General features: G+C 44.8%; 1 protein-coding gene across 16 annotated transcripts in view; it reads left to right on the top strand.

The window, feature by feature from the left end:
• St6gal1 (ST6 beta-galactoside alpha-2,6-sialyltransferase 1) overlaps positions 1 to 9185 on the top strand; it is a 126505-nt gene extending 117320 nt beyond the window's left edge. For 15 of the 16 annotated variants that reach the window (XM_087575469.1, XM_087575476.1, XM_087575470.1 and 12 more), the window contains 3 exon segments: positions 2824 to 2922; positions 4162 to 4336; positions 6458 to 9185. In XM_087575469.1, the coding sequence (XP_087431595.1) occupies positions 2824 to 2922; positions 4162 to 4336; positions 6458 to 6699 (516 nt within the window). In that variant the 3' untranslated portion in view covers positions 6700 to 9185. 16 annotated transcript variants of the gene reach the window in all.
• Positions 9186 to 24665: the final 15480 nt, after the last annotated feature.

The raw sequence follows: 24665 nt of genomic DNA, 5'->3' as shown, positions 1-24665 counted from the left end.
TGAGTACTTAGCTAAGTCTCCAGTACCAGGCAAGGCATCCCTCTCGTTGAGCTTGTCTTAATTCCAATTAGAGAACTGTTGGTTACCGCCCAGGTCTGTGTACTCTACCCTTAGGGTTATTGTGCCATGCTGGTAGTTGATACGGTTCATAGGTGTCATAGCTGGGACTGTTGGTGGCTTCTCACCTTTGGGAACTTTTATAGCACCTTCTGTTACTATGAAGGTTGTCCTCAGGGAGAGGGTACTTAGGTCACTTCCAGCTCAAGGGGCCTCTGGGTTCTATTTCCAAAGTTCTCGGTGTGTTCCGTAATACTTACGTTACATCTCTCGGGTGTGGAGCTAGGAATCTCCAGTAAGAGAGAACATGCGATATTTGTTGTTCTGGTATGGATTGCCTCACTCGGTATGATCTTTTCTAGTCCTGTCTGTTTGCCTGCCATGTTTGGGCTCTCGTTTTTCTTCCCTGCTGAAGAGGAAGTGTATCTGTGTCGTTTGTATTGTCTGTTCATCAACTGAAGGGCATCTGGCTTGTTTCAGTTTCCTAGCTATTGTGGATAGAGCAGCAATGGACGTGGCCGGGCAGGTGTCGGTGGACTAGGATGCTGAGTTCTTTGGGCAGATGCAAAGGAGTGGCAGAGCTGGCTCACGAGGTAGACTTAAAATAGTTGATTTGGGGAGAAGAGAGTAAGTATTAGGGGTGAAGACAAGAATGGACCTGGGTCCTTTTGTATCCAGGTCTTATCTTCTGTCTTCCACTGCCACACTTTCCTTATTTTGAGATATAATTCAATCGACGATTCCATGCATGTATTCCTTTGATCGTAGATTCTTTCTTAGGATAAGTTCCTTAAAGTGAAATTGTTAAGTCTAAATGCAGTTTTTGGCTTAAAGTTCTTTCTCTGGTTTATAAAATCATCCCATCAAGGTTGGCACACTTAGCTCTCAGCCAGACAGGCTAATCGCTTATCTGCAGCCAGAGTGGGATAGGGAGTCGGGCTCTGGCTCAGTCTCACAGTTGCAGATGAGCATCTCCTTACCCCGGTGGGAACCTGCATCTGAAGTGTGTATTTTTTTAAGTATACTTGGTCCCTCCACATGAGCTGCAGCCTTCTGGTACTCTGCCATAGCCACCGTGATCTTGTCTTGGTGACAGAGAAACTATGGTCTGTATTGGCTCCTGTGGGAGACAATGTAATCACAGCAAACACTAGACTTTGTGGATGGCTGGAAGGATTTCCGTAGATCTTTAATTATATTTAATGATTTGAAATCCCACGTTTCTGACTTGCCCCGTGAGACTTAAGGACCCTCCCTTCAGAATATGAGTATTGGAGACCCAGAGTAGCCAAAGCAGGATAGTTTGTTATTTTAGGATTTCGCAAGACCAGGCATCTGCCCAGAGCGGTAGGCACAATGGCTGAGTTCAGAGAATAGTTTGTAGCACAGAGTGTCTGTCTCTTCCTCCCTTCCTCACTGATTGAGTAATCAAGAGGGGATGTCTGTAGTCACTGGGGATTATCCTTCCCTCTGGCACTCGTGCTCTTTTACTTCTTACCAAAGATGAATAGGGTGTGGGCTCATCATTAAGTTTTATGGCAAGTTTAGTTAAAGCTTATCAGATATATGACCCTGTCATGTCCAAGGTGACTAGACAACAAGCATGGCTGTTAGTCATTCGGGGCGGGACTGTTGCTGGACTGGCAGACGCTAGCAGGGATCCAGTGTAAGGTTCGAGCTGAACCTCTTCCAGGACCTCTTGAATGAGACTCAAGGAGGCGGTGATCGATACAAAAGCACTTCAAGGGGAGAGGACCCTGAGCAGACTCTAACAGGAGTCATAGACCTTGCAAACAATTGGGGCAGAATTCGAACAGTGGTAACGAGGCAGGGTACTATGTGCACTTGGTGGAGCGAAACAACTTTCAAATCAACTCTGTGTACCATTTAAGACTCTCACTTGGGAGTCAGGTGGCTTTGTGTGACATTTTGCCTTGCATCTGTTCTAGGAACTAAACCAGCTTTTTTTCTTCCTGGAAGGGAGGGGTCCTTGTTTTCGGAGGTTTGTGGTGGGAATTTTCCTGCTGGCCCCAGATTGGTCCCAACTCTAGCTCTTTCACCAGTATTCTCAGTGTGTCTGTCATTGGACCCCAGCCAGTGGCATCTTTGAAAATGAGCCATTATTATCTTTATTGCTTCTGCTCCTGGGCAAGGTATGTGTCTTAGTTAGGGTTTTACTGCTGTGAACACACACCACGACCAAGGCAACTCTTATGAAGGACAAGATTTAATTGGGGCTGGCTTACAGGTTCAGAGGTTCAGTCCATCATCATCAAGACAGGAACGTGGCAGCATCCAGGCAGGTATAGTGTAGGAGGGGCTGAGAGTTCTACATCTTCATCTGAAGGCTGCTAACAGAATACTGGCTTCCAGGCAGCTAGGAAGAGGATATTAAAGCCCACAAGCATAGTGACACACCTATTCCAACAAGGCTACATCTTCCAATAGTGCCACTCCCTGGGCCAAGAATATACAAACCATCACAATATGGCTCTAGGATTAGGGTTCTGTACCATTTTTCACTGTGGCCCTTTAGACTCAGAGTCTGACAAACCTTTTGTAATCAATGTCTGACAGCTGTCATTAATATAGTTCACCCTAGCTTGGTTTCTTTCTTTCCACTGAAGGTAAGTGCTCAACCATTTTAGATCCTGATGGGGCTCTAGACCTCAGTGGGTACCAACCCGATGATGTACCAGGTGTTATTACAAGCTGAATATTTACACACAAATGCTCACATTACAGCTTTTCTCTTTCTCACTGTAGTTAGTCACCACAGAAAAGCGCTTCCTCAAGGACAGTTTGTACACCGAAGGAATCCTAATTGTATGGGACCCATCCGTGTATCATGCAGATATCCCAAAGGTAAGTGAGTCACCCTTCTGCCCTCAGGTTTCCTCATGTTGCTATGTTTTTAAAGTCGTGTGTGACTTGAGCCATTCCTGGCTGTTTGAGTTTTAGGCAGCCTACTCCATGGGGACTAGCACACTCAGAATTCCCCCATCCTAACTAGTGCCTGTGCTTGCCTTCCCTGGAAGGTCATGTGCAAATTCCAGCAATGGTGGGTATTGGGCATGGCGGAGACTGGGTAGGAGATATTGTGGAACAGGATGTGGTCCTCGCTGTACTTGCACCTGATGAACCTCGGTGGGAAGTGACAGTAATTACTGTTACCCTCATCAATTGCATCGTCACATTTTCTGCTCCTCACTTGCAGTGTCTAAAACTCCTCTCATTTCACTCTCTTGTAACACTATCAAGAAGTAGGAGGAGGCCTGGTCACCCCCATGTTTTAGATGGGAAAGCAGAGTGTAGATGGGAGAAGTCACCTGTGCTTGGTTTCCTAACTCAGTGGCACAGAACTGCAATGGTGATTCTTTTAGGGAATATGTGAGCCATGGGACTGCTGGATTCTCAGGCCTTCTGGAAGTGTCTACTCACTTTTGGTTCTCTACGTGGGTTATATATGTGGCGTCTCTTACCATGGGCTATAGAAACCTAGGGAGAATGGCTTTATAGAAGCTGCAGAAAGCACCGATCTTGGTATGTTTTGTCCCTAAATGTCCATTGATGGCTCCTAGCTGTGGCTATCACCAGTGTCCTCACGCCAGTCTACTGCTTCCCTCTGATCAGTTATAACTCGGGTCTGCATGAGTCAAGCGAAGGACTCTGAGCCCATAGATACAACAACTTGTTCTCCAGTTTCCTCTCCTTTAACAGTAAGGGTACCTAGGTGTGATGGTCCCGGCTACTAGGGAAGCTGAGGCAGGAGGATCTCTTGACACCAGGAGCCGAAGGCCAGCCTTGGTTAAATAGTGAGAACTGCTTAAAAACAAACACAAACAAACAAATAAGAGACAACCTGGATGGTGCAGAGACCCCCTTTCAGATTATACCGTTCCCAGACTTGATGGCTCTGAAATGTTTTCAAGATCACCATCCCAACAGTCCTATAATCGGAGGCTCTGCTCGTGGCCCAGACTAGACTGCCCACTAAGGGTTGGGATTTGATGTTTGGGATCGTCCACAAGACAAGGCTGATCCTCTGGCAAGAATGTCTGCGTAAGGTTTCTCTGCTGAGCACACGGCCTCCTTCTGTTTCAGTGGTATCAGAAACCAGACTACAATTTCTTCGAAACCTATAAGAGTTACCGAAGGCTGAACCCCAGCCAGCCATTTTATATCCTCAAGCCCCAGATGCCATGGGAACTGTGGGACATCATTCAGGAAATCTCTGCAGATCTGATTCAGCCAAATCCCCCATCCTCCGGCATGCTGGGTGAGTCTGTGTGTGGAAAAGTCAGCCCTGCGTTTGTCTTGCAGAGGACTGGCTTTCTTCTTCTGTCTTCTTCACTCACCAGAACGCCTTTTCTACTTATACACTGTACTAAGTCTTATCTCAAATAAGGTGTAACTTTTATTCTTAACGTGTCAGCCGAGGGAATTTAGTCAGGCATCCACGGCCACATTCAGTTTGCTCCACAATGAGCAGACTGCAGACCTATTGTAAGAGAGAAGGCCCCCTATAGCTGATGGTCAGAGAGATTTCTGTGGAGGAGAAAGCGTCTGACGGGGGGAGCAAGTAAGGGAGTTAAAGCCAAAGAGGAGGAAGAGACAAGGTAGGACCTTGGATGGAGTAAGCAAGACCCTGTCTTACGATTCAGAGAGTGACATTTTAATGCAGCATCTTTAAAAAAAATCACAGTGCCAGAGACTATAATAAACAACAACAACAACAACAACAACAACAACAAAAGTTTCATATGTACATGTGGATAGAATTGGTAACATCATCCTGCAGAGTCATGTTTGGAACCTGACGAAAGTTAATCATGCCTCTCCTGGCTTTGTAGATGTTTTAATCACAACCGTGAGAGAACCCGGGCAAGCTTGTCTGTGTGGGACCATGTAGGAAGCCGGAAGCAGATGTGGGGTGGACAGGAACAAGAGCATTGAATGCTGGTCAAAGGCACTCTTCTTAAGCCCTCTTCACATCCCTCAGATCATAGTGCCCGTCCATCCTTCCCTCCTTTTCTCTTGGGACGAACCACTGGGGCATTTGCATGAATGGGCAGGCTGTCTCTGCAGAGGGATTGACATTCCCTCCATGGGCACCCGTAGTGGAGCACCTTTAACCAGACGATTCCAAGCACTCACCACTGTGCAACTTATCTGTCTACTTCCCATACTAGAGGGCTAACTGACTTTCACTTACCCTGTGGGTTTGACATGGCAAATGCTCCCCTAGTAATAGAGGCAGGGGTGAAAAAAATTGGGACCCTTGCAGTGTGTTTTCCCTTTCACTCCCTCTGCTTCAGCAGTCGGGTAGGTGCATCTGGGTTCTTCCTGGACGCTTTAAGAGCAGCAGCAGGTGACATGCTGAGGAACACACTTCCTGTTGCCCCAGTGCTCTGCTACTGTCTGCATTGCCCCTGCCATACCTATCCCTCTCCCGTCACCAGTGTGCTCAGGCCTTACTGAGAAGTGTCCCCACCTGTCATTCCTAGAGGTGCTTCTGTAGTGCCCGAGTCAGCCAGGCCTTTCCCCCTCATTGAGTTAGGAATAAGCAGAAGGCAAACGTGTTTTTCCAGCATGTGATTCTTCTAGAACAGAGCTGCTCCTACAGTCTGTAGCTTAGCTCTCGGTTAGGAACTGCTCCATTTTAGATAGCTTGTATTAAGCCTTACTGAAGAGGACTCTTTCTGCTGAGATCTCGTTTAACTCCAGCAATAACCCACAAGTAAAGCATTACACAGGGCTCCCTCTTGGGATCGACTGAGGCACATAGAAGCATAGTTTCCTGCACAAGACAACTCAGCCTGTCAGGGTCAAGTCTGGGTGGTCAGATGAGTCCCCAGTACCTGCATGGGTTCATGTCTCGCTGCACAGCCTCCCTGGATAGCACCACTGTGCTCCATGCTTTGGCTCCTCTTGTCTCATTCCAACTAAGGAGAAAAATCTCTCCTCAGAACTACATCCTACAGGTAGTCTATGAGGCCGTCTTCATTATTCCCCATGAGTCCTTGGCAGGGTGAAGCAATGCCAGGAAGAGCTAAGTACAAGTGACAGCATTGTTTGCTTTGTTGTCTCAGTCATGTTGGGTTTCTGTAGCTTACTTACTCCATTGATAAATTCACTGACTGGGTCCGTTAATCCTCTGCTGTGGTGGTAGGTTTATCCATCATGTACCAGGGCCTGGCCTTGGTGTTGGGGGTATAAAGTGGACCAGTCTGCCAGCCTTGTCTTATCAGCAAAACCCAGACTGGGAATCATAAGAACAGATAGAACTCTGGGTGACTGACTGCACCAAATTCAAGGTGCTAAGCAGCTGCAGTTACTGAGCAGAGGTCTGGGCTGCTTGTGGTTGCTGAACATGTTTCACCTCTGCTCCGTTCTCCAGGTATCATCATCATGATGACGCTGTGTGACCAGGTAGATATTTACGAGTTCCTCCCATCCAAGCGCAAGACGGACGTGTGCTATTATCACCAAAAGTTCTTTGACAGCGCTTGCACGATGGGTGCCTACCACCCGCTCCTCTTCGAGAAGAATATGGTGAAGCATCTCAATGAGGGAACAGATGAAGACATTTATTTGTTTGGGAAAGCCACCCTTTCTGGCTTCCGGAACATTCGTTGTTGAGTACCTAGCCAGGCACCCTTATCCTTCTCCATACGTCATTTTATGGCTACTCTCCTGGTTACCGCTGCTTGAAGGAGTGTTTTTATTCAACAGGCCCAGCCTGCTTCCTGCGCTCTAGGGAATTTTGTTGGCAAGAGTTCTGGGGCCTCCAGCCTGCCTCCCTGGGGCCACCGAGGATGGGAGTCCAGATTCTTGCCACACTCATTCCTCCTAGACAGCGTCCTCCTCTCCTTCTGCATGGGTAGGGAAAGATCCACATTTCTCACCAGGGTTGCGAAAACTAGACTTTGTTTTCTCCAACTGGATGATGTCATCCTCGCAAGGCAGCACCCTCTGTGGCTTGAAGTCTCTCCCTAGGTATTGATTTCACATCCGAAAGAAATTCTCCCAGATCATGATTTGTGTCAGATGCAGGGTGGCTTCAGGGAGGGGAGAAAAATAATTGGGGCAGGATGGGGAAGCCTACTCAGTTACTCCAGAGTCAAGGTGCTCCCAAGGGCACTCCCTTGGGGACATAGTCCTGTTGTCACCCTGTCTGGCTAGGCTGATCCTTAATCCTGGGTGCTTATGAGCAAAGGACTTTGGGTAGCCCACTTCCAACTCCCTGTGGAGATGAAAGGTACAAAACCTCCCATCTGTCTCCAGCCTGATCACCTGAATGGACGAGAGAGACACCCAACAGGCAGCTAAAATGCAAACATTCCGTGTGCTCCTCCCTAAGAGCCTGTTGTCTGTACACCCAGGAGGGGCCAGCTCTACTGTGTTCTTGTAGAGCTGCGGCACTGGGGAAGCTCTTGGAGGAAGAAGGGATACACACCTTCTGCGTCAGAAGATCTCTTTTCATTTTCCCCTTTATCATTGATGTTATATTCTGTATGGCCTGTTAGAACATGGAGGCCCAAGGAGTTTTTGTTAGGAAGTCCCTACCACCAAGTGCTGCCCCACAGTAGACAGCAGGTTAGTCAGATAGACTGGGGTTCTTCTTTTATTTTTTTTAAATGTCTACTCCCAAACCTTCTCCTAATTGCTATTGTTACTCTCCCCTACAGCAGGCTCCCCTCTCGAATTTTAATCTTTTTCTGTTTGACAAATACCCCAACTTTCCCTGACCTTAGGGGCACCCCATGAAAGGTCTCTCAGGGCATGGGGAGTATGTTTCCTGGGACTTAGGTTAGAATCTTAATCATAAATGATTCTTCCCAAGGGTTGAAGTGTGTGATCACAGATTGCCCTGCTCTTCCTGGTTTCTGGGCAGGAAGCACCCACCCTGTTTGGCAAGCATACCCTCACAAGGATTTTCTGAGATTTCTCTACCAGGTGGGAAGCCCCAGTGGGCTACCTAGCCTCTGATGTGGAGTGGTTCAATAACCTATGGTCAAAATTAATGCTATTGAACCAAGGCTACTAAGACACAATCTGTTCGATTCTCAAGGCTGGCCTGTGTTCTCACAGGGCTTCAGTGTTTCAAGCTGCAGACCCCACTGTCTTAGAGCTCAGAAACTTGTTTACTGCTGACCCCTTGCCTTATTCGGGCAATAGAAAGCCCGGAGTGAAAAGCCCTGGGTTTCCAGGTTGACCTCTCACTTCCTCACTGTGCCACTTTGTTTCTGTATCTGTAAAATGGGGGTGACAATCCTACCTCACAGGGCTGTGTGGGGACAACAGGAAAACATGGCTGTGATGTATGAGAACCACTGGAAAGCGCGTGGCTGGGCTGTGACCACAGTGTATAGGAAGTAGGTACCCTGCTGTCCTTCCTGTTTCCTTATGAAGAACCTACCAGGTGATCACACCCGTGCTGGGCCTTGCTACAAGGGAGGGCAGTGGAGAGGAACAGGACATTCTTTCTGTTGTGAGACAACTGCATCATTTGCAATATGCAGGGGCCTACTATCTTGTTGCCTGCACCCCAGGTCTATTTGTGCTGGGGTTGGGGGTGCACAGAGCATTGAGCTGCTTGGCCGCTGTGTGGAATAAATCTAGAGAATTCCTGGCTCACTTCTTCTGATCTCACACGCTCATTATAAGGCATTAGGACTGTGGATGGAGTGGCCAGGAAGTTGATGTTCCTTCTGTCAGCAAGAGGTACATTAGAGATGGAGACTACACTGGGTAGATTCTAGTTTTTAATTCTTATTAATGTGGGGGGAATAAATTAATAAGTATAATATGATTCTGATGTCTATTAGACTTTCTCTGTGCTCTTTGTGAGTAAGGTGGGCCACGGAGTGATGAGGGCATCACTGTTAGTTTGGTGAGGTGGTTTAAGTGACTGAATGTTACAGGAAAGTGTCTTCTACGTGGGCACTGACGTCAGTAGCCATCTATGCATCCTAAATGCAGGATCCTCTTGATTCTTTCTGCCAATCAAATATATCGTTGCTCTTGGTTCAGGGTTTGTGTCAGAAACTTTAAAAACATACCTATTGATTCTAAATTATCCAAAGATTATGTACAAATTTTAAAATAAATGTCTTTTTCAGAAATCTGTTTCTTCTCTTCATACCTCCTACTGGGAAGGACTGATTGCCACTCTTGTGTCCGAAGGGGACACATCTGGCAAGTCAAGTGCTCTGTATAACTCCAAGAGTTTCTAGCCTTGATCTCCCTCTTCAACACTACAGGAAAAGGTGTACATATTTATTGTGAAGGACGGAATCTCAGAATATCGATAATTTATTGATTTTTCTTCCATTCACCCTTGCTAGATACAAGTGACGAAGCTATTGTTTATTGCACACCTTAGGAGAGAGGAGAAATAGAACAGGGTCAAGAATAGAAGGAAGGGCTCTTGCTCTGGAACTCAGGACCCTTAGATCAGTAGTCCTCAACCCTCCTAACACTGCAGCCCTTTAATACAGTTCATGCTGTGGTGGCCCCCAACCATAAAATTATTTTCATTGCTACTTAATAAGTCTAATTTTGATACCATTATGAATTGTAATGTAAATATCTATTTTTGATGGTCTTAGACAACCCCTATAAAATGGTCCTTTGACACTCACAGGGGGTCCTTTGACAACTCACAAAGGTTGAGAACCATTGCTTTAGATTCCTAGGACAATAATGTTTTTTTTAGAGAATAGCTAAGAATGTTTGAAGAAAAATCCTGAAAAAGAGCAGGGTTTTGGGAAGGGGGATTTCTTTTTCCCTGGACTGCTTGCTTTCAAGATAAAGGCATCTTCCCAAATCCTTACTATTGAATTCCTAACACCAGGACTTAGTATGGAACCTCTTTGGAAATGAGACCGTTGGAGATCTAATTATTTAAGATGAGGTCATGCAGCAGTAGGGTGGGCCCCCCTCCAGTATGACTAGTCCTCCCACCCCCAGTATGATTAGTATCCTCATAAAAAGGAGAAATCTAGAGACAGGCACAAACAGAGAAAACACCATGTAATGTTGAAGGCTGAGGTTGTGGTGATGTACAAACCAAGGAATGCCAATGATTGCCAGAGAACCCTTCAGAGGCTGCAGAAGCTGCCTAGAATAGATTCTCCTCACAGTCCTCAGAGGGACAAACCTCCATCCGGGAGTTCTGGCTTCTAGAAGTTTCAGACAATACACTTCTGTTGTCAAAACCACACACTTTGAGGTACTTGACACATCATAGCCCTTAAGAAACCAAGCCTAACGCCTCCTCCCTCCACACCCTGACTTTTAAACTCCCAGATGCATCTTCCTGGGCTGGGAATGGAAAAGGGCAACAGGTCTTTTCTGAAGGGTGGTGCTTGTTACCCATCTATGACTCTTGGAGTCTTGGATGCAGGGGTTTGTGGGGCTTCTCCTTCAGGAAGATGGGACCCCGGGCAGCCACTGCTGGTGACATCTTGATCTGAGTCTTCCTGGTGAGCCAGAGAATGCCGAAGTGTTTCCCTGGCTCTGCATCCAATGCTTTGGCATTGTGAGCGCCTTGGAGCAATGCAGCCCAATAATGATAGAGCAGCACTGTTTGGATCCCACGAGAATGGGAGTTGAAAGCAGAGAATGGAACAATAATTCTGTTTGGCCAAATTTCCAGTGGCCCCATGCCTGAGGCCCTTCCCACTGGACTGGTGGGCTGGTGGGTGGGTCTCTCCATCTGTGTCTAGAGACTGGTTTCTTTTGTTCCTCATTCTGGAATCTAAATCAGTTTTTAAGATATAGATGTTAATTATGGGGAGGTGGAAAAATGGGGTCTCAGTTCTTTGGCTAACTAAGAAGGAAGCAGTGTGTGAGGTGTCATGACCCTCAACACAGCCTCTGGGAAGTACTGTGCAGTGTGGGTTTCCCTCTCTTGGAAAGCAGGAGTGCTTCAATCCCAAAAGTTCGCCCCTCAGGCTGGGAGATTGCCATCGCTTCAGGAGAGTGCAAAGGACTGTATTGTACCATAGAATGCTCTCATGATTATTTATACTCAGTCCTCAGGATTAATTGGAGAACAAATTTTGATAGAGAAATACCATTCAGGACAGGGAGCACATGAACACCGGCTGCCTAGCACCGGAAGATACGTCTCACGGCTTCTGCCCTCCATGAAACGGAAGCCTGGGAAGATGAGCCCGCCCTGCCTAAGCGTAGGTCTTTTCAGTAACATTGACCTGGACAATAGTGCTATGCTCTTGAGCACATGTTCATAATTGCCTGAAGGAAATACATGCAAATGTCAAGTGGGGAAACATGACAGTGCAGGTCGACTTCAAGGAGGAGTCTGAAGAGCAAAAGGACTCCTGTCGACGGGAAATAGGTAAGTCGTGGTAGGTACCAGTTTTGAAACACGGGTAGGATGTCCCTTCCTCGTTTCTCCTCCTCTTCTTCCTCCTTCCTCCTCCTCTTCCTCTTCCCTCCTTCCTTCTCTTCCTCCTTCCTCTTCCTCCTCTTTCTTCTTCCTCCCTTTTTCTTCTTTTCTTCCAGTCTTCTCCCTTTCCTCCACTTTCTATCCCTCCATCCTCCTTTTCTTCCCCCGCCTCAGGCAGGCAGCTGGTATTACAGGTGTGATTATTCTTTTCCCCTCATTGCCTTTCTTCAGGGAGACAGGAATTGTCTTGTTTCTGCCATGTTGTGTACCCAGGCTAGCTAGCACATGAACTTCCCAGCTCACTCTAGGGATTCTGAGATTACAGATACATGCCACCTAACCTGGCTCTTTACCTGAATTTCTGGGATTGAACTCTGTAATGTGGTACCCACCGTACGAGCTCCTGGCTCTCCTTGCACTTATCTGGCTACATAATTTCAAATCTTCTACCTTTACATCCACTGATGCTTTCTCTGACTAGTCTGTGACTGATGTCTTCTAGTAAAACATTTAGCTCGATTATTGTATTCTCTATTCATAGGGGCTCTAGTTTTCTTATTTCTATTTCACCACTAATTTCATATTGTTTATCCACTAGAAATACCTTATTCTTTCGCTCGATGTGACTAAAACATATCTTAAAAATAAATATACTTTCATTAAGAAAACTCTCAACAGATTAGATAAAGAACCACGCACCCTACATAATAAAGGGTTTTTATGAAGAGCCTACAGCTAACATTTCCTACAGGGACAGATAAAGCCTTTGCTTTAAGAATTGGAACAAGCAGAAAATACCACGCTTGCCACTTCTTTTCATCACAGGATTGGACACCTTTGACCTAAATGGACTTAGCAGGCCATTCAACCGCAATTCAGAATGATTTTAAAAATTTCAACAAACCGTTTAATTTTGCATCTGAATCTTTGTGTGGTTCTTTATCTCTTTAAGGGAACTGTTCTGGATTCATCAGTTCACTTATGTCCATTTCTTCAGAGTTTACCTTTTACAATGTCATTATTTCCTTCAGTGGTGTTCTAGTGCCAACCTCGTGTGTTCTGTCGTGGACACCTGTGCAGGGAAAGAAACAGCGACTCTTTCCAGCCTCTGCTTGTGTTCTTTGACGCTGGCACATCCTCGCCATTTGATCTTGCCTTTGATTCCTGCTGTGCTAGTTAGTGGTTCACAACCTAGCCATTGTAGACTTGGCTCTTGTGTTCTCTAGTTGAGCTGGGCTGTAAGTTGAAGTCAGTCTACAGTATGAAAGGTAATCCAGTCAATGCAGTCGGACTGTATCAGACTGCTGCTTCACCATTCAGGGACTGAGGCTGCGTAGGGAATGGTTGGGTTCCAAGGCTCAGCACTGTCTCTGGCTTTCTATGGAGAGAGGGGGGGGGGCTTCCACAAGCAGTGCACCAAGACTGGATATAATGGCTGCTTCACCACTGGGCCTGGTCAAAGTTAGATGTTCCCACTATGGTTACTTGATTCTCTGGCTCTGCTTTCCAAACGCTAGGAAGGGTAGCATTTGGTTGGGTTAAAGACTGAGGAATGGGCTTGGGCAGGGACAGATATTCCCTTTTTGAAGAATGATCAGATTGGCCCTATTCTCTATCCTGGGGGAGGTTTCAAGGTGAGCATTAAGGTTAGATGTGGAAGCCAGACAGGCGTGAGCCAAGGAGACCTGCCAACTGCTTACAGAGTGATGCCTTGGCTTGTCTCCCTGTTGATATGAGTGCAAAGCTACTGCTAAGGTCTGCATGCTGGGTTCTGTGAGCCCACCTCTGTTCTCCACTTGAGCCTTGGCATTCATGAGACAAGACCATAGAGTGCCACTCATAAAGGATCCAAGAACGGTGGGGAGCCTAAGTTTACCTCTGATTCTCTCCTCCCTCTGTAACGACTGCAGGAACCTGGGATAGTTGTGTGCAGCAGTGTGCCAACTTGGAAGTGCGGTAACATAGTCAGCACTGCTCCTTTTATCCTCTGAGTATGGATTTTTTTATTCAAGTAATTCTTCTTCTCCTTCTCCTTCTCCTTCTCCTTTTCTCCTCCTCCTCCTCTTCCTCCTCCCCCTTCTCCATCATCGTATCATCATCATCATCATCATCATCATCATCATTTTTACTTATTCACATTATATCCCATTTACTGCTCCCCTGCCAGGAACCCCTGCATATCCCCCCGACACCCTGCTACCCTGGTACATCAAGTCTCTGTGAGGCTAGGTGCATCCTCTCCCACTGAGGCTAGACTATATAAAACATATCCCACGTACTGGCAACAGCTTTTGGGATAGCCCCTACTCCAGTTATTCGGAACCCACGTGAAGACCAAGCTGCACATCTGTTACTTATGTGCAGGGAGGCCTAATTCCAGCCCCTGTACATTCTTGGGTTGGTGGTTCAGTCTCTAAGAGTCCCAGGGGTCCAAGTTAGTTGACTTTGTTGGTCTTCCTGTGGAGTTCCTATACCCTAAGGGACTGCAATCCTTTCTCCTATCCTTCCCTGAGAGTCCCCAAGCTCCATCCACTCTTTAGCTGTGTGTATCTGCATCTGTCTGAGTCAGTTACTGGGTGGAGTCTCTCATAGGACAGCCATGTTAGCCTCCTGTCTGCAAACATAACAGAGTACCATTAATAGTGTCAGGGATTGGTGCCTGCCCATGGGTGAGTCTCAAGTTGGGCCAGTTATTGGATAGTGACTCCCTTAGTCTCTGCTCCAACCCCATCCCTGCATTTCTTGTAGACAGGATAAATTTTGGGCCAAATGTTTTGTGTGCGGGTTGGCGTTCCTATTGTTCTACTGGGGTTCCTGCCTGACTGCAGGAGGTAGCCTTTTCAGGTTCCATATCCCCAAATGCTGTGAATCACAGCTAAGGTCACCTCCACTGACTCTTGGGTGCCTCCCTTATCCTAGGTCTCTGTCTCTTCCTGGAGATGCCCCCTACTCCCCACCCTTGTCAGTTGCAGATTTCCATTCATTCTCATGGCCATCTGGCCATCACTCCTGTCCCTCCCCACACCTGATCTTGAACCCCTCCCTATTCCCCTTCTCATTTCCTCTATCACCCAGGTCCCTCCCTCCATCTGCCTCCTATGACTATTTTATTCACCCTTCTCAGTGAGATTCAAGCATCCTTGCTTGTACCTTCCTTCTTGTTCAGCTTCTTTGGACCTGTGAAGTGTAGCATGAGTATCCTATATTTTATGGCTGATATCCACTTATAAGTGAATACATACCATGCATGTTCTTTTGGGACTGGGTTATCTCAGTCAAGATGATATTCTCAAGATCCATCCATTTGCCTGCAAAATTCATGTTCATAGTTGAATAATATTCCATTGTGTGGATGTACCACATCTTTATCCATTCTTCAGTTGAGGGACATCTAGGTTGTTCCTGTTTCTGGCTACTATGAATAAAGCTTCTATGAACATACTTGAAGTAAATGGAGAGAAATTAAAAGCAATTCCACTAAAATCAGGGACAAGAAAAGGCTGCCCACTCTCTCCCTATCTATTCAATATAGTACTTAAAGTTCTAGCCAGAGCAATAAGACAACTAAAAGAGATCAAGAGATACAAATTAGAAAAGAAGTCAAATTATCTCTATATGCAGATGATATGATAGTATATATGAGCAAAAATCCTACCAGAGAATTCCTTCAGCTGGCAAACAACTTCAGCAAAGTGGCTGGATATAAAAATAAATCAGTAGACTTCCTCTACACAAAGGATATATGGGCTGAGAAAGAAATTAGGGAAATGACATCCTTCACAATAGTCACAAATAATATAAAATATCTTGGAGTGACTCTAACCAAGCAAGTGAAAGATCTGCATGACTTTCTTCAAGTCCATGAAGAAAGAAACTGAAAAAGGTATCAGAAGATGGAAAGATCTCCATGCTTATGGATAGGCAGGATTAACATAGTGAAAATGGCCATTTCATCAAAAACAATCTACCAATTCAATGCAATATCCATCAAAATTCCAATACAATTTTTATAGACCTTGAAAAGCAATTCTCGACTTCAAATGAAAAAACAAAAGACCAAGATAGCCACAACAATCCTTAATAAGCAAACTTTCAGAGGAATCACCATCCCTGACCTCAAGCTATACTAATAGCTTGAACAATGGTGATTAAAAACTGCATGGTGAAAAAAAAAAACTGCATGGTGTTGTCACAGAAACAGACACATTGATCAAGAGCATTGAATCAAAGACCCAGAAAGAAACCCACACACCTATAAACATTCAATTTTTGATAAAGAAGCCAAAACCATACAATGGAAAAAAGAAAACATCTTCAACAAATGGTGCTGGTCTAACTGGATGTCTACATGTAGAAGAATGCAAATTGATCCACATTTTATCACTCTGCACAAAACTCAAGTTAAAGTGAATCAAGGACTTCAACATAAACCCAGATACACTAAATCTTATAGAAGAGAAAGTGGGAAATAGCCTTGAATGCATGGTACAGGAGACAATTTCCTGATCTAGGATCAATAATTGATAAATGGGACCTCTTGAAACTGCAAAGCTTCTGTAAGGCAAAAGACACTATCAATAATACAAAATGTCAGCCTTCAGATTCAAAAAGGATCTTCACCAATCCTACATCTAACAGAGGACTAATATCCAAAATTTATGAAGAACTCAAGAAGTTAAACACCATAACCCAAATAGCCAAATTGAAAAATGGGGCACAGAATTAAATAGAATTCTCAACAGAGGAATCTTGGATGGCTGAGAAGCACTTAAAAAATATTCAAAGTCCTTAGTCATCAGGGAAATGCAAATCAAAACAACTCTGGAATTCTATTGAACACCAGTCTAAATTGCTAATATTAAAAAAAAACTCAAGTGATAGAACATGCTGGCAAGGACGTGGAGCAAGAGGAACACGCCTCCATTGCTGGTGGAAATGCAAACTTGTACAACCACTTTGGAAATCAATTTGGCTGTTTCTCAGAAAACTGAGAATAGTTCTACCTCAAGACCCAGATATACCACTCCTGAACATATCACCAAAAGATGCTCCAACATCCTGCAAAGACACTTGTTCAACTGTGTCAAAGTGAATGTCTTTGCCTTGCTTTTAGGTTTTGGCTATTATCTCCTATGGTGATTTGAAGCCCTCCATAGACTTGTATGTTTGAATATTGGGTCCCATTGGTAGAACGGTTTGGGGTTAGGAGGTGTGGCCTGTTTGGAAGAGGTGTGTCACTAGGAGTGGGACTTAAGGTTCCTAAAGACTGACATCCCAAGTAAAGAAGTGCAGGCCGACAGGAGCCGGATGTAGATCTCTCCCGAGAGACACAGCCAGAATACAGCAAACACAGAGGCGAATGCCAGCAGCAAACCACTGAATTGAGAATAGGACCCCCGTTGAAGGAATCAGAGAAAGAACTGGAAGAACTTGAAGGGGCTCGAGACCCCATATGTACAACAATGCCAAGCAACCAGAGCTTCCAGGGACTAAGCCACTAACTAAAGACTATACATGGACTGACCCTGGACTCTGACCTCATAGGTAGCAATGAATATCCTAGTAAGAGCACCAGTGGAAGGGGAAGCCCTGGGTCCTGCTAAGACTGAACCCCCAGTGAACTAGATTGTTGGGGTGAGGGCGGCAAGGGGGGAGGATGGGGAGGGGAACACCCATAAAGAAGGGGAGGGGGGAGGGGGATGTTTGCCCGGAAACCGGGAAAGGGAATAACACTCGAAATGTATATAAGAAATACTCAAGTTAATAATTAAAAAAAAAAAAGACTGACATCCCAGTTCTCTCTCTCTCTCTCTCTCTCTCTCTCTCTCTCTCTCTCTCTCTCTCTCTCTCTCTCTCTCCCCCCCTCTCTCTCTCCCCTCCCCCTCCCCCTCCCCCTCTCCCTCTCCCTCTCCCTCTCCGTCTTTGTGGGTCAAAATCTAAGCTCTCAGCTCTTCCTGCGGCCATGCCTTTACCCTTCTAGCATGAAACAATGAGTTTAAATTAAACATTTTCCTTTAGTTACCTAAGTCATGGCGTCTTATTACAGCAATAGAAAGTAACTAGGACATTACCTCAAAGTTTTCTCATTCTCTTTCCCTTTCCTGAGATAATTACCAGAATGTTGACTTCAAGCCATCTTAAAACTCTGTGGTTCTGTTTCATATTGGATAATTTGTATTATTTAGGCCACTAGTCCTTCCATGCCCCTCATAATGTTAATATACCATGATTATAATCATAATATAATATACCATTATTATAACCATAATGGTATTTATCATTATTATGACCATACTATTAATATACCGTTATTATGACCATGTTACTATACCATTGATCCTATATTGAGCACTTTTCAGTTGGGCTACTGAATATTTCATCTTTTCTACATCTTATTAAATAGTTCAAACATAGTTTTAGCATCTTTAAGAAACCATCTTTGACTCCAAATTTTATCAAGTGTATCATTTCTTGTCAATTTAAACTGATTTGTGGAACACATTTTTTTGTTCCTTGGTGTATGTGTTAAATTTTTGCTTCTAAGAACTTCCATAGTGTGTATCCATTGTCTGTGTGCCATGTTTCATAGGGATATTGTAATGCAAGGGTACACTGTGTTCTCTACCCCCTCCTGCCTGTCCCTTTGTTCCCAAGATGGTTTTACTTCTTTCTTTCATGTTTTACACACACACACACACACACACATATATATATACACACACACATATATATACATATACATATATATTTTTTTTCATGACCTTAGGCATCAAAAATGAGAGGGAAAATACAGTATTTTTCTTTCTGAAATTGGTTTAATTCACTTACTATAACCATCTCCAGCTGCATTCTCTTTTCTGGAAACAACATAACTTTATGTGTCTTCATGTGTCTGCCTTGTAATTTTTGACAGAACGCCAGATATTGTAAATGTTTTCTTTTCTTTTTTTTCTTTTTTCTTTTTTTCGGAGCTGGGGACTGAACCCAGGGCCTTGCGCTTGCTAGGCAAGTGCTCTACCCCTGAGCTAAATCCCCAACCCCAAATGTTTTCTTTTTACTCAGTAGGTATTTTGTATTCCGATAGCCATCTTCAGCTTTGTCCTCGGATTACAGTTAAGCTCCTTGGTCATCATTTGCTGTCTTTAGAACCTGATTCCACGCTTGTTTTTCTTCTGCTTCTCAAGGGTCATTATTGTTTGCTACCTGGTTTTGGGCATCCTACCAAGTTGTTTCATTCAGGAGAAGAATCCAATCTCTTTCATCAGAGTAGAGGTCTCTGAATGTATTCATTTGAGGCTGAAGTGAATAATTTTATTGCAGGAGTTGTATGTCCATGGAATCTGGGTTCTTTCAACTATTTGGACCTGAAGCAGAGGCAGGAAGCAGGAACCCTTTGGACATCTGTTTGCCTCATTGGTAGGGAACTTCCTAGCAGGACTTTGCCAATAAGAACACAGGAAAGCTGAGGTGAACCTGCCTGGCTAAATTTCAAGAGCCTATCCATGGGATGGGAGGAGGGCGCTAATGGTATTGGCTTTCTCCATCCTGAGAATGGAGCAAAGAGATCTGTAAGTTCTACTTTCCCATATCTGTGGGATTGAAACTCTGGTGGGGCAGGAGCAGTCTACAGCTCCAATAGCAAGATATGGTAGGCTGGGAAGAAACGAAAGTGTCTGTTGCCTAGCATTAGTGCAAATAAAAGGAAAACAAAACCAAGGACAGTGACAGCTGCCTTGATGGCAAAGCTCCCCCAGAGCCTTGCTCTCAGCTCTATTTGAGTGAAAATTTGAGAGGACTAGATTTCCTCATATAGGAGCAAGGTCATAGCAAGACCTTGGCAAGCAAAAATGGCTCTTAACCGAGAAATACATGGGGTATACTTGTGTCTGAGCAAGATGGTGGCAGGGAGGTGGATCTCCAGTTGGTATGGTTGGTTTGAATAAGTAAAAATGTTAGTCTTTTGTTCTTTTCAGATGTTTTATCTAAGCTGTTTTTCTGTGGTGAAGAGGGATTGTTTTGTTTCTAATAGCCATATTTCTGCTCTGTGGAAACCCACAGCTCAGCTGAATAAATTGAGACCAGGATTGAAAGTCTGAGTGAGGCCTGGCATTGTCAGAGACTTGCCATGGTGCCTCCTAGAGGTCTCTTTCAAGCTTTTGTTAAAGAGAGATTGTGAAAGCCTTAAAGCAGGTGGGGAAAGGCTACACCAAATTCTTCAGGAAGCTCTGAGAGCCACCTGGCTACTCTGCCTGTGGCATCCTGGTTATACTCTGATCTTCGTGCATGGGTATATTGCTCAGAATATGGCTGGAAACCATTAAACTCAACAGTTCAGGCTAAGAGAAAGCCCATGACAACTTTGCAATTCTTGTTGGAGATCAAAGCAAGAGCACATCTGCCGGGGCCGTATCCCTACGCAAGTGTGCAGTTCCTGATTCTTGGAATGAATGGCACAGGAGAAGGCCAGTGATACAATAAACCATGCAACATCCCAGGCAGGTTTGGTGCTGGGACCCACTCTGCCCTCATGTCTCCTCTTTTCCCCAGCAGAAACACTTCTGTCATCTCAGTTGTTTCTCACCCAGCTCTTGGGAAATGCTCAGAAGTCACACCACTGTGTTTCACAGTTAACGGCCCTGCTAGCCAGCTTCCCAAGAGCTATGCTGGTTTTCCAAATCTGTCCTCATGCTGAAGCCTTTGCTGATGCCTAACTCACGACTTAATAACTCTGAGAGTCTCTAATAGATCTAATGCACACTTTCAACTATTCACATGGTGCCCACAACCCTGACAGAAACCGTCTCACTCTTTTCCTTTAGAGCAACTTAAAGGTTCTATAATGGATCAATGTCAATGGATTGTACACATTAATGGGGGTCAGTGCAGTGTTTCAGCACATACATATGGTGCATATGGAACTTATGGGGTCTTCCCCATTCCCATCCTCTCATCATGACTAATCTATGTCCTGGCCAATTGTCTTTGGCTGTCACCGAGGGGAGATAAACACAGTACTTGTCTGTCTGTGTCTGAGTACTTCACGTAACACTGTGTTCTTTTCCATCTATTTGTCTGCAAATGACAAGACTTCATCTTATAGGAGTACATGATATTTCGTGTGTATATTAATATCCCACTGTGTATATATGACCATGTCTTTTTTATTCCTTGGAAATTTCAAGCTTGCATGCAATGTTTTTAGATGATCTCCACTGCCCTCTTTCTTGCTCCAACTCCTCTTGGACCACCCCTCTCAAGTTAATGTCTTAAAATTATATTAACCAATTTTAAATAAGTTAATAATTTAACTATTAATAAATATACTAAAATAGGTTAGTATCGGGGTGGAGAGATGACTCAGCAGTTAAGAGCACTTGCTTCTCTTACAGAGGACCCGGGTTTGATTCGCAGCACCTGTATGGCAGCTCTCTAACTCCAATTCCAGGGGATCCCTCCAATCCCTTCTTCGGATCTCAGTGGGGCCTATATGCACTAGACACAAAGGCATATATTCAGGCAAAATTCCCATACACATAACATAATAAAATAAAATAAAATAATTTTAAAAATAAATTAATTAAAAACAAATAATTAACTTTTGTAATCCTCTGAGTTTAATCATTCTGCCCATCTGGGTATTGGTGCAGGACCATTCCAACAAAGCATGGGCAATTTATCTATGTCCATGCCAATAGAGACAACAGAGTCTCTTCCCCATGGCCATCTGCCAAGAGCTCATCAGCTAAGGGTGAAGCTTCCTGTGTCCCTTCACTACCCCACTGGAATGTTGACTGACTTGACCTGCAGCATCCTGCAGGGATTGGTCCTGGAAACCTGACTGGGGTCACATGGGAATGAAGAAATGACAGGCACTGAAATGATGGTAGTCACATACAGAGCGGCTGCCATCAGGTGGACTGTGCTCACCCTAATGGAGCATGGCTACTATTTAACCCAGTGCTAAGGGCATCTGTCATGTGCAGCACAAGGAGGAGGGGTTAGCTAGTCTTGGTACAAGGTCTCTGTAGGGGAGGAGCCTCCAGCTGTCAACATCTGTGAGGAGGAAGCTGTACAACATGCTTTCTGCACACACGGCCAACATTCATGCTTGGACCAGAGGAAGGCTTTAGCACTTCCAAGGGTCTGAAGTGTGAAGTCCTTGATATAAGCTTGGTGTTTATATCAATAAGACGCGCTCTCTCAGACCGTCCTACTCTGTGGGATGATCTTGTGCAGGAAGTCATGCAGCTGTGAGCTCAAGAGTGTAACAGCCATGCCATGTCTAGAAGTCACCATTTCCCAGAAGTCCTCTACAACGTCTGGCTCTTAGAGTCTTTCTAGCCCCTTTTCCTCAATGCTTCATAAGCCTTGAGGGAAGGGAGTGTGATATGGATGTCTCCTTTAGGAATGAGGAAGTCAACTTGCTCTCTGTACTTTGGCCAGGAGTGATTATTTGTGTTACTCATCACTTTCTACAGGAAGGAGCATCTCTGATGCGTGAGAGCTACAGTAGCCTTCAGGCATAAGGGTAAGTATTTAGAAGGGGCTTTGATGCTGTGTCCATGTAACAAAGTAGTAGTAGTAGTAGCAGCAGCAGTAGTAGTAGTAGTAGTAGTAGTAGTAGTAGTTGTTGTTGTTGTTGTTGTTGCTGTTGTCATTGTTTCTCCTCTAGCGTCTATGATCTCCCCCAACCACAGCTCTTAGTCGAGTTTAAAGTACCAGGCATAATTTCTTACCAGTGCAGCAGGTCTTAAGTCCCATTAGGAAGCTGTTGGTTGTTCCCTAATATTCAGACCATTATCGCACCCATGAGCATGTCTTGTCAGGCTAATAATCCTACTCCATAGGATTCATAGCTGTCTGAAACTGCTGATGACCTTCCTTCCACAGTAGCCTACATAACACCTTCCAGTACTGTGACAGTAACTAACAGTAAGGAAGCTTTCAGATCAGTGCCAGCTTGATTGCCCCATTTTCTGTGATCCAGCTATTTGATAGTCTCACCATCAAGTTCTGGTGGGTAATAAAGAGGCATGTTGGTGGTGTATAGTCTACTGGGGATTTCTGACAAGCAAGTCAAAGGGATGTATCTCACATCCGGCTTGAACGTTTGTTTAATAATCTCTACCTATAGCTTCTCAGAGAAACATTATCTAGCCATATATCCCATGTCCTCGTCTACTGTTTTTTTCCATGAGCATCTAAACTTAGTCCATGTCTTCCTACTTATGGAACATAGAAGTGAAGTTAACTCTTTGGCATGAAACATTTTTAATTATTAAATTTGTTCACCTGTTCATCCGTCTGCCTGTACATCTTCCTGTCTACTCATTTATTCAACCAACAGACATTAGTATACCTATGCTGTGCTCAGACCTGGTACCCCAAGAAAAAGTTAGATAAGTAACATAGGCAGCATCAGTGGCAGACTCTTGTACAGAATTTGCCCACAACCATTGACACACTGGTGACCAATCAGTAGAAGTCATTAAACTCCATGAGAAGGCACTGTCATTATCATTGTGCAGAACAAACAACCAAACCAAACTAAACCAAAACCAAAACCAAAACCAAGCAAAAACAACCCCCCCTAAAGCAGGTTAGTTAGACATGACCCTGTTTTCAAAGCATCTGCAGAGTAGTGAGATCACTAACACTATTTGCAGTGAGTTTCACATGGTTAGGTCTAAGGATCAAGCCAAGCCTGAAAGATGAATGAGATAGGGTGCTTTCAGGTGGATCAAAGGACTATGTCTTAGGTTCTTTCAAAAGTCAATATTGAGCTAAGGATCTGGGCCACCCTCTCAAGCAGCATGTCCAACCTGCAGCCTGTGGACCATATGTGTCCCAGGATAGTTATGAATGCATCCCAATACATTTGTAGATTAGAACGTCAGGCTGCATGTGGAAAGGTTGGATACCTAGGCGAATAAGAATTGGATGCATGACAAAGACATAAAGTGCCATCAAAGGAGCACTTTCAGATGAAATTTCAGCCTTAATCTGAGCCTAAGGAAAACACAGCAGTGTAAACTGCACCTTAACTTGTCTAGAAGCAAGGAAATGAGGTTTTGAATTACCATCAGCCAGTAATTGACAATAAGAATGCTTGTGTTTGTGGAGGGGAAAGATCCCCAGATCCTTTGGGTATGGCAATCATGTGGTGGAACAAGTGTACAATGTTCCGGGTTTGTCAGGGCCGCCTAGAGAACAGGAGCAATGCATTGCAGGGTGATCTATCAGGCTGGCTTGCACAGTGTGAGCCGGATAGTCCAACAGTGGCTGACTGTGTGCTGGAGAGGCTCAGAAACCAGTAGCTGCTTAGTCCACAGTTCCAGATGACCCAGCAGTCCCATTCTGGGACTGAAGGCCTGGAGGATTCTTGGGGAGATGCTGGTCTTCAGTTGATAGGAAAGCCAAAGATGCTAGGTGTGGATGGAGAGGAGGATGGCGGTAACTGACAGGAGTAGGATGGATGCACTCCCGAGCTGCCCAGGACTACCAGGAACTGAAGGCAGATCATCGGGCAGTGCTGTGTTACTTTCTGATCTTATACCTGGACCACCACTGACACTATTACCCACTCTGGATGAGGGGCTTACCCTTCAGTTGATCCTGGAATAACCATCACAGATTTACCCAAAAGTCCTCTAGCTGACTCCAAGTCCAAACAAATTGACAACCAAGATCAACCCTCACGGTTCCCAGGTCTATGATCAATCCTGTTAATATCTTATATAGGGTTTAGATTTTTTTCAAAACCTACTTTGCTTAGAGTTCTTAAATGCTTCAGCCTTCCTTCTAACACACCAACCAGGTGGAGGGGAGAAAGAAGGTTAATAGGAAAAGGGCGATGTAGACTAGCTCAATCCATCAGAAACAGCAAGGCTGGGATGATTAGGCAGGGCTCAGCCGAAATGCTACAAGAAGCGCTTTGGTGCATTTCTTTCTACGAAGTGAAGACCAGTGAAGAAGCCAAGCATTGCACAACCTAGCAGAGCGAGAGCCTCTTCTCTCTGTCTGTTGGGTTCTATTTATACTCTTTCTAAACATCCCCCCATTCTCAAGTGTCTGTTTTCAGTAAAACATCACATGCCCTCTCACAAGGCAGCTTCCAGAAAAACAGCACCACGTGGCTCAAATGAGTTGTTAAAGACACCAGAAATTTCCACTCCAAGCCTAAGTCAAA

The sequence above is a fragment of the Rattus norvegicus genome, chromosome 11 (assembly GCF_021556685.1).
Source record: "Rattus norvegicus strain SHRSP/BbbUtx chromosome 11, alternate assembly SHRSP_T2T, whole genome shotgun sequence".
Lineage (NCBI taxonomy): Eukaryota > Metazoa > Chordata > Mammalia > Rodentia > Muridae > Rattus > Rattus norvegicus.
Note: the sequence above shows the minus strand (reverse complement) of the source record. Positions and strands in the feature narration are given on the sequence as shown.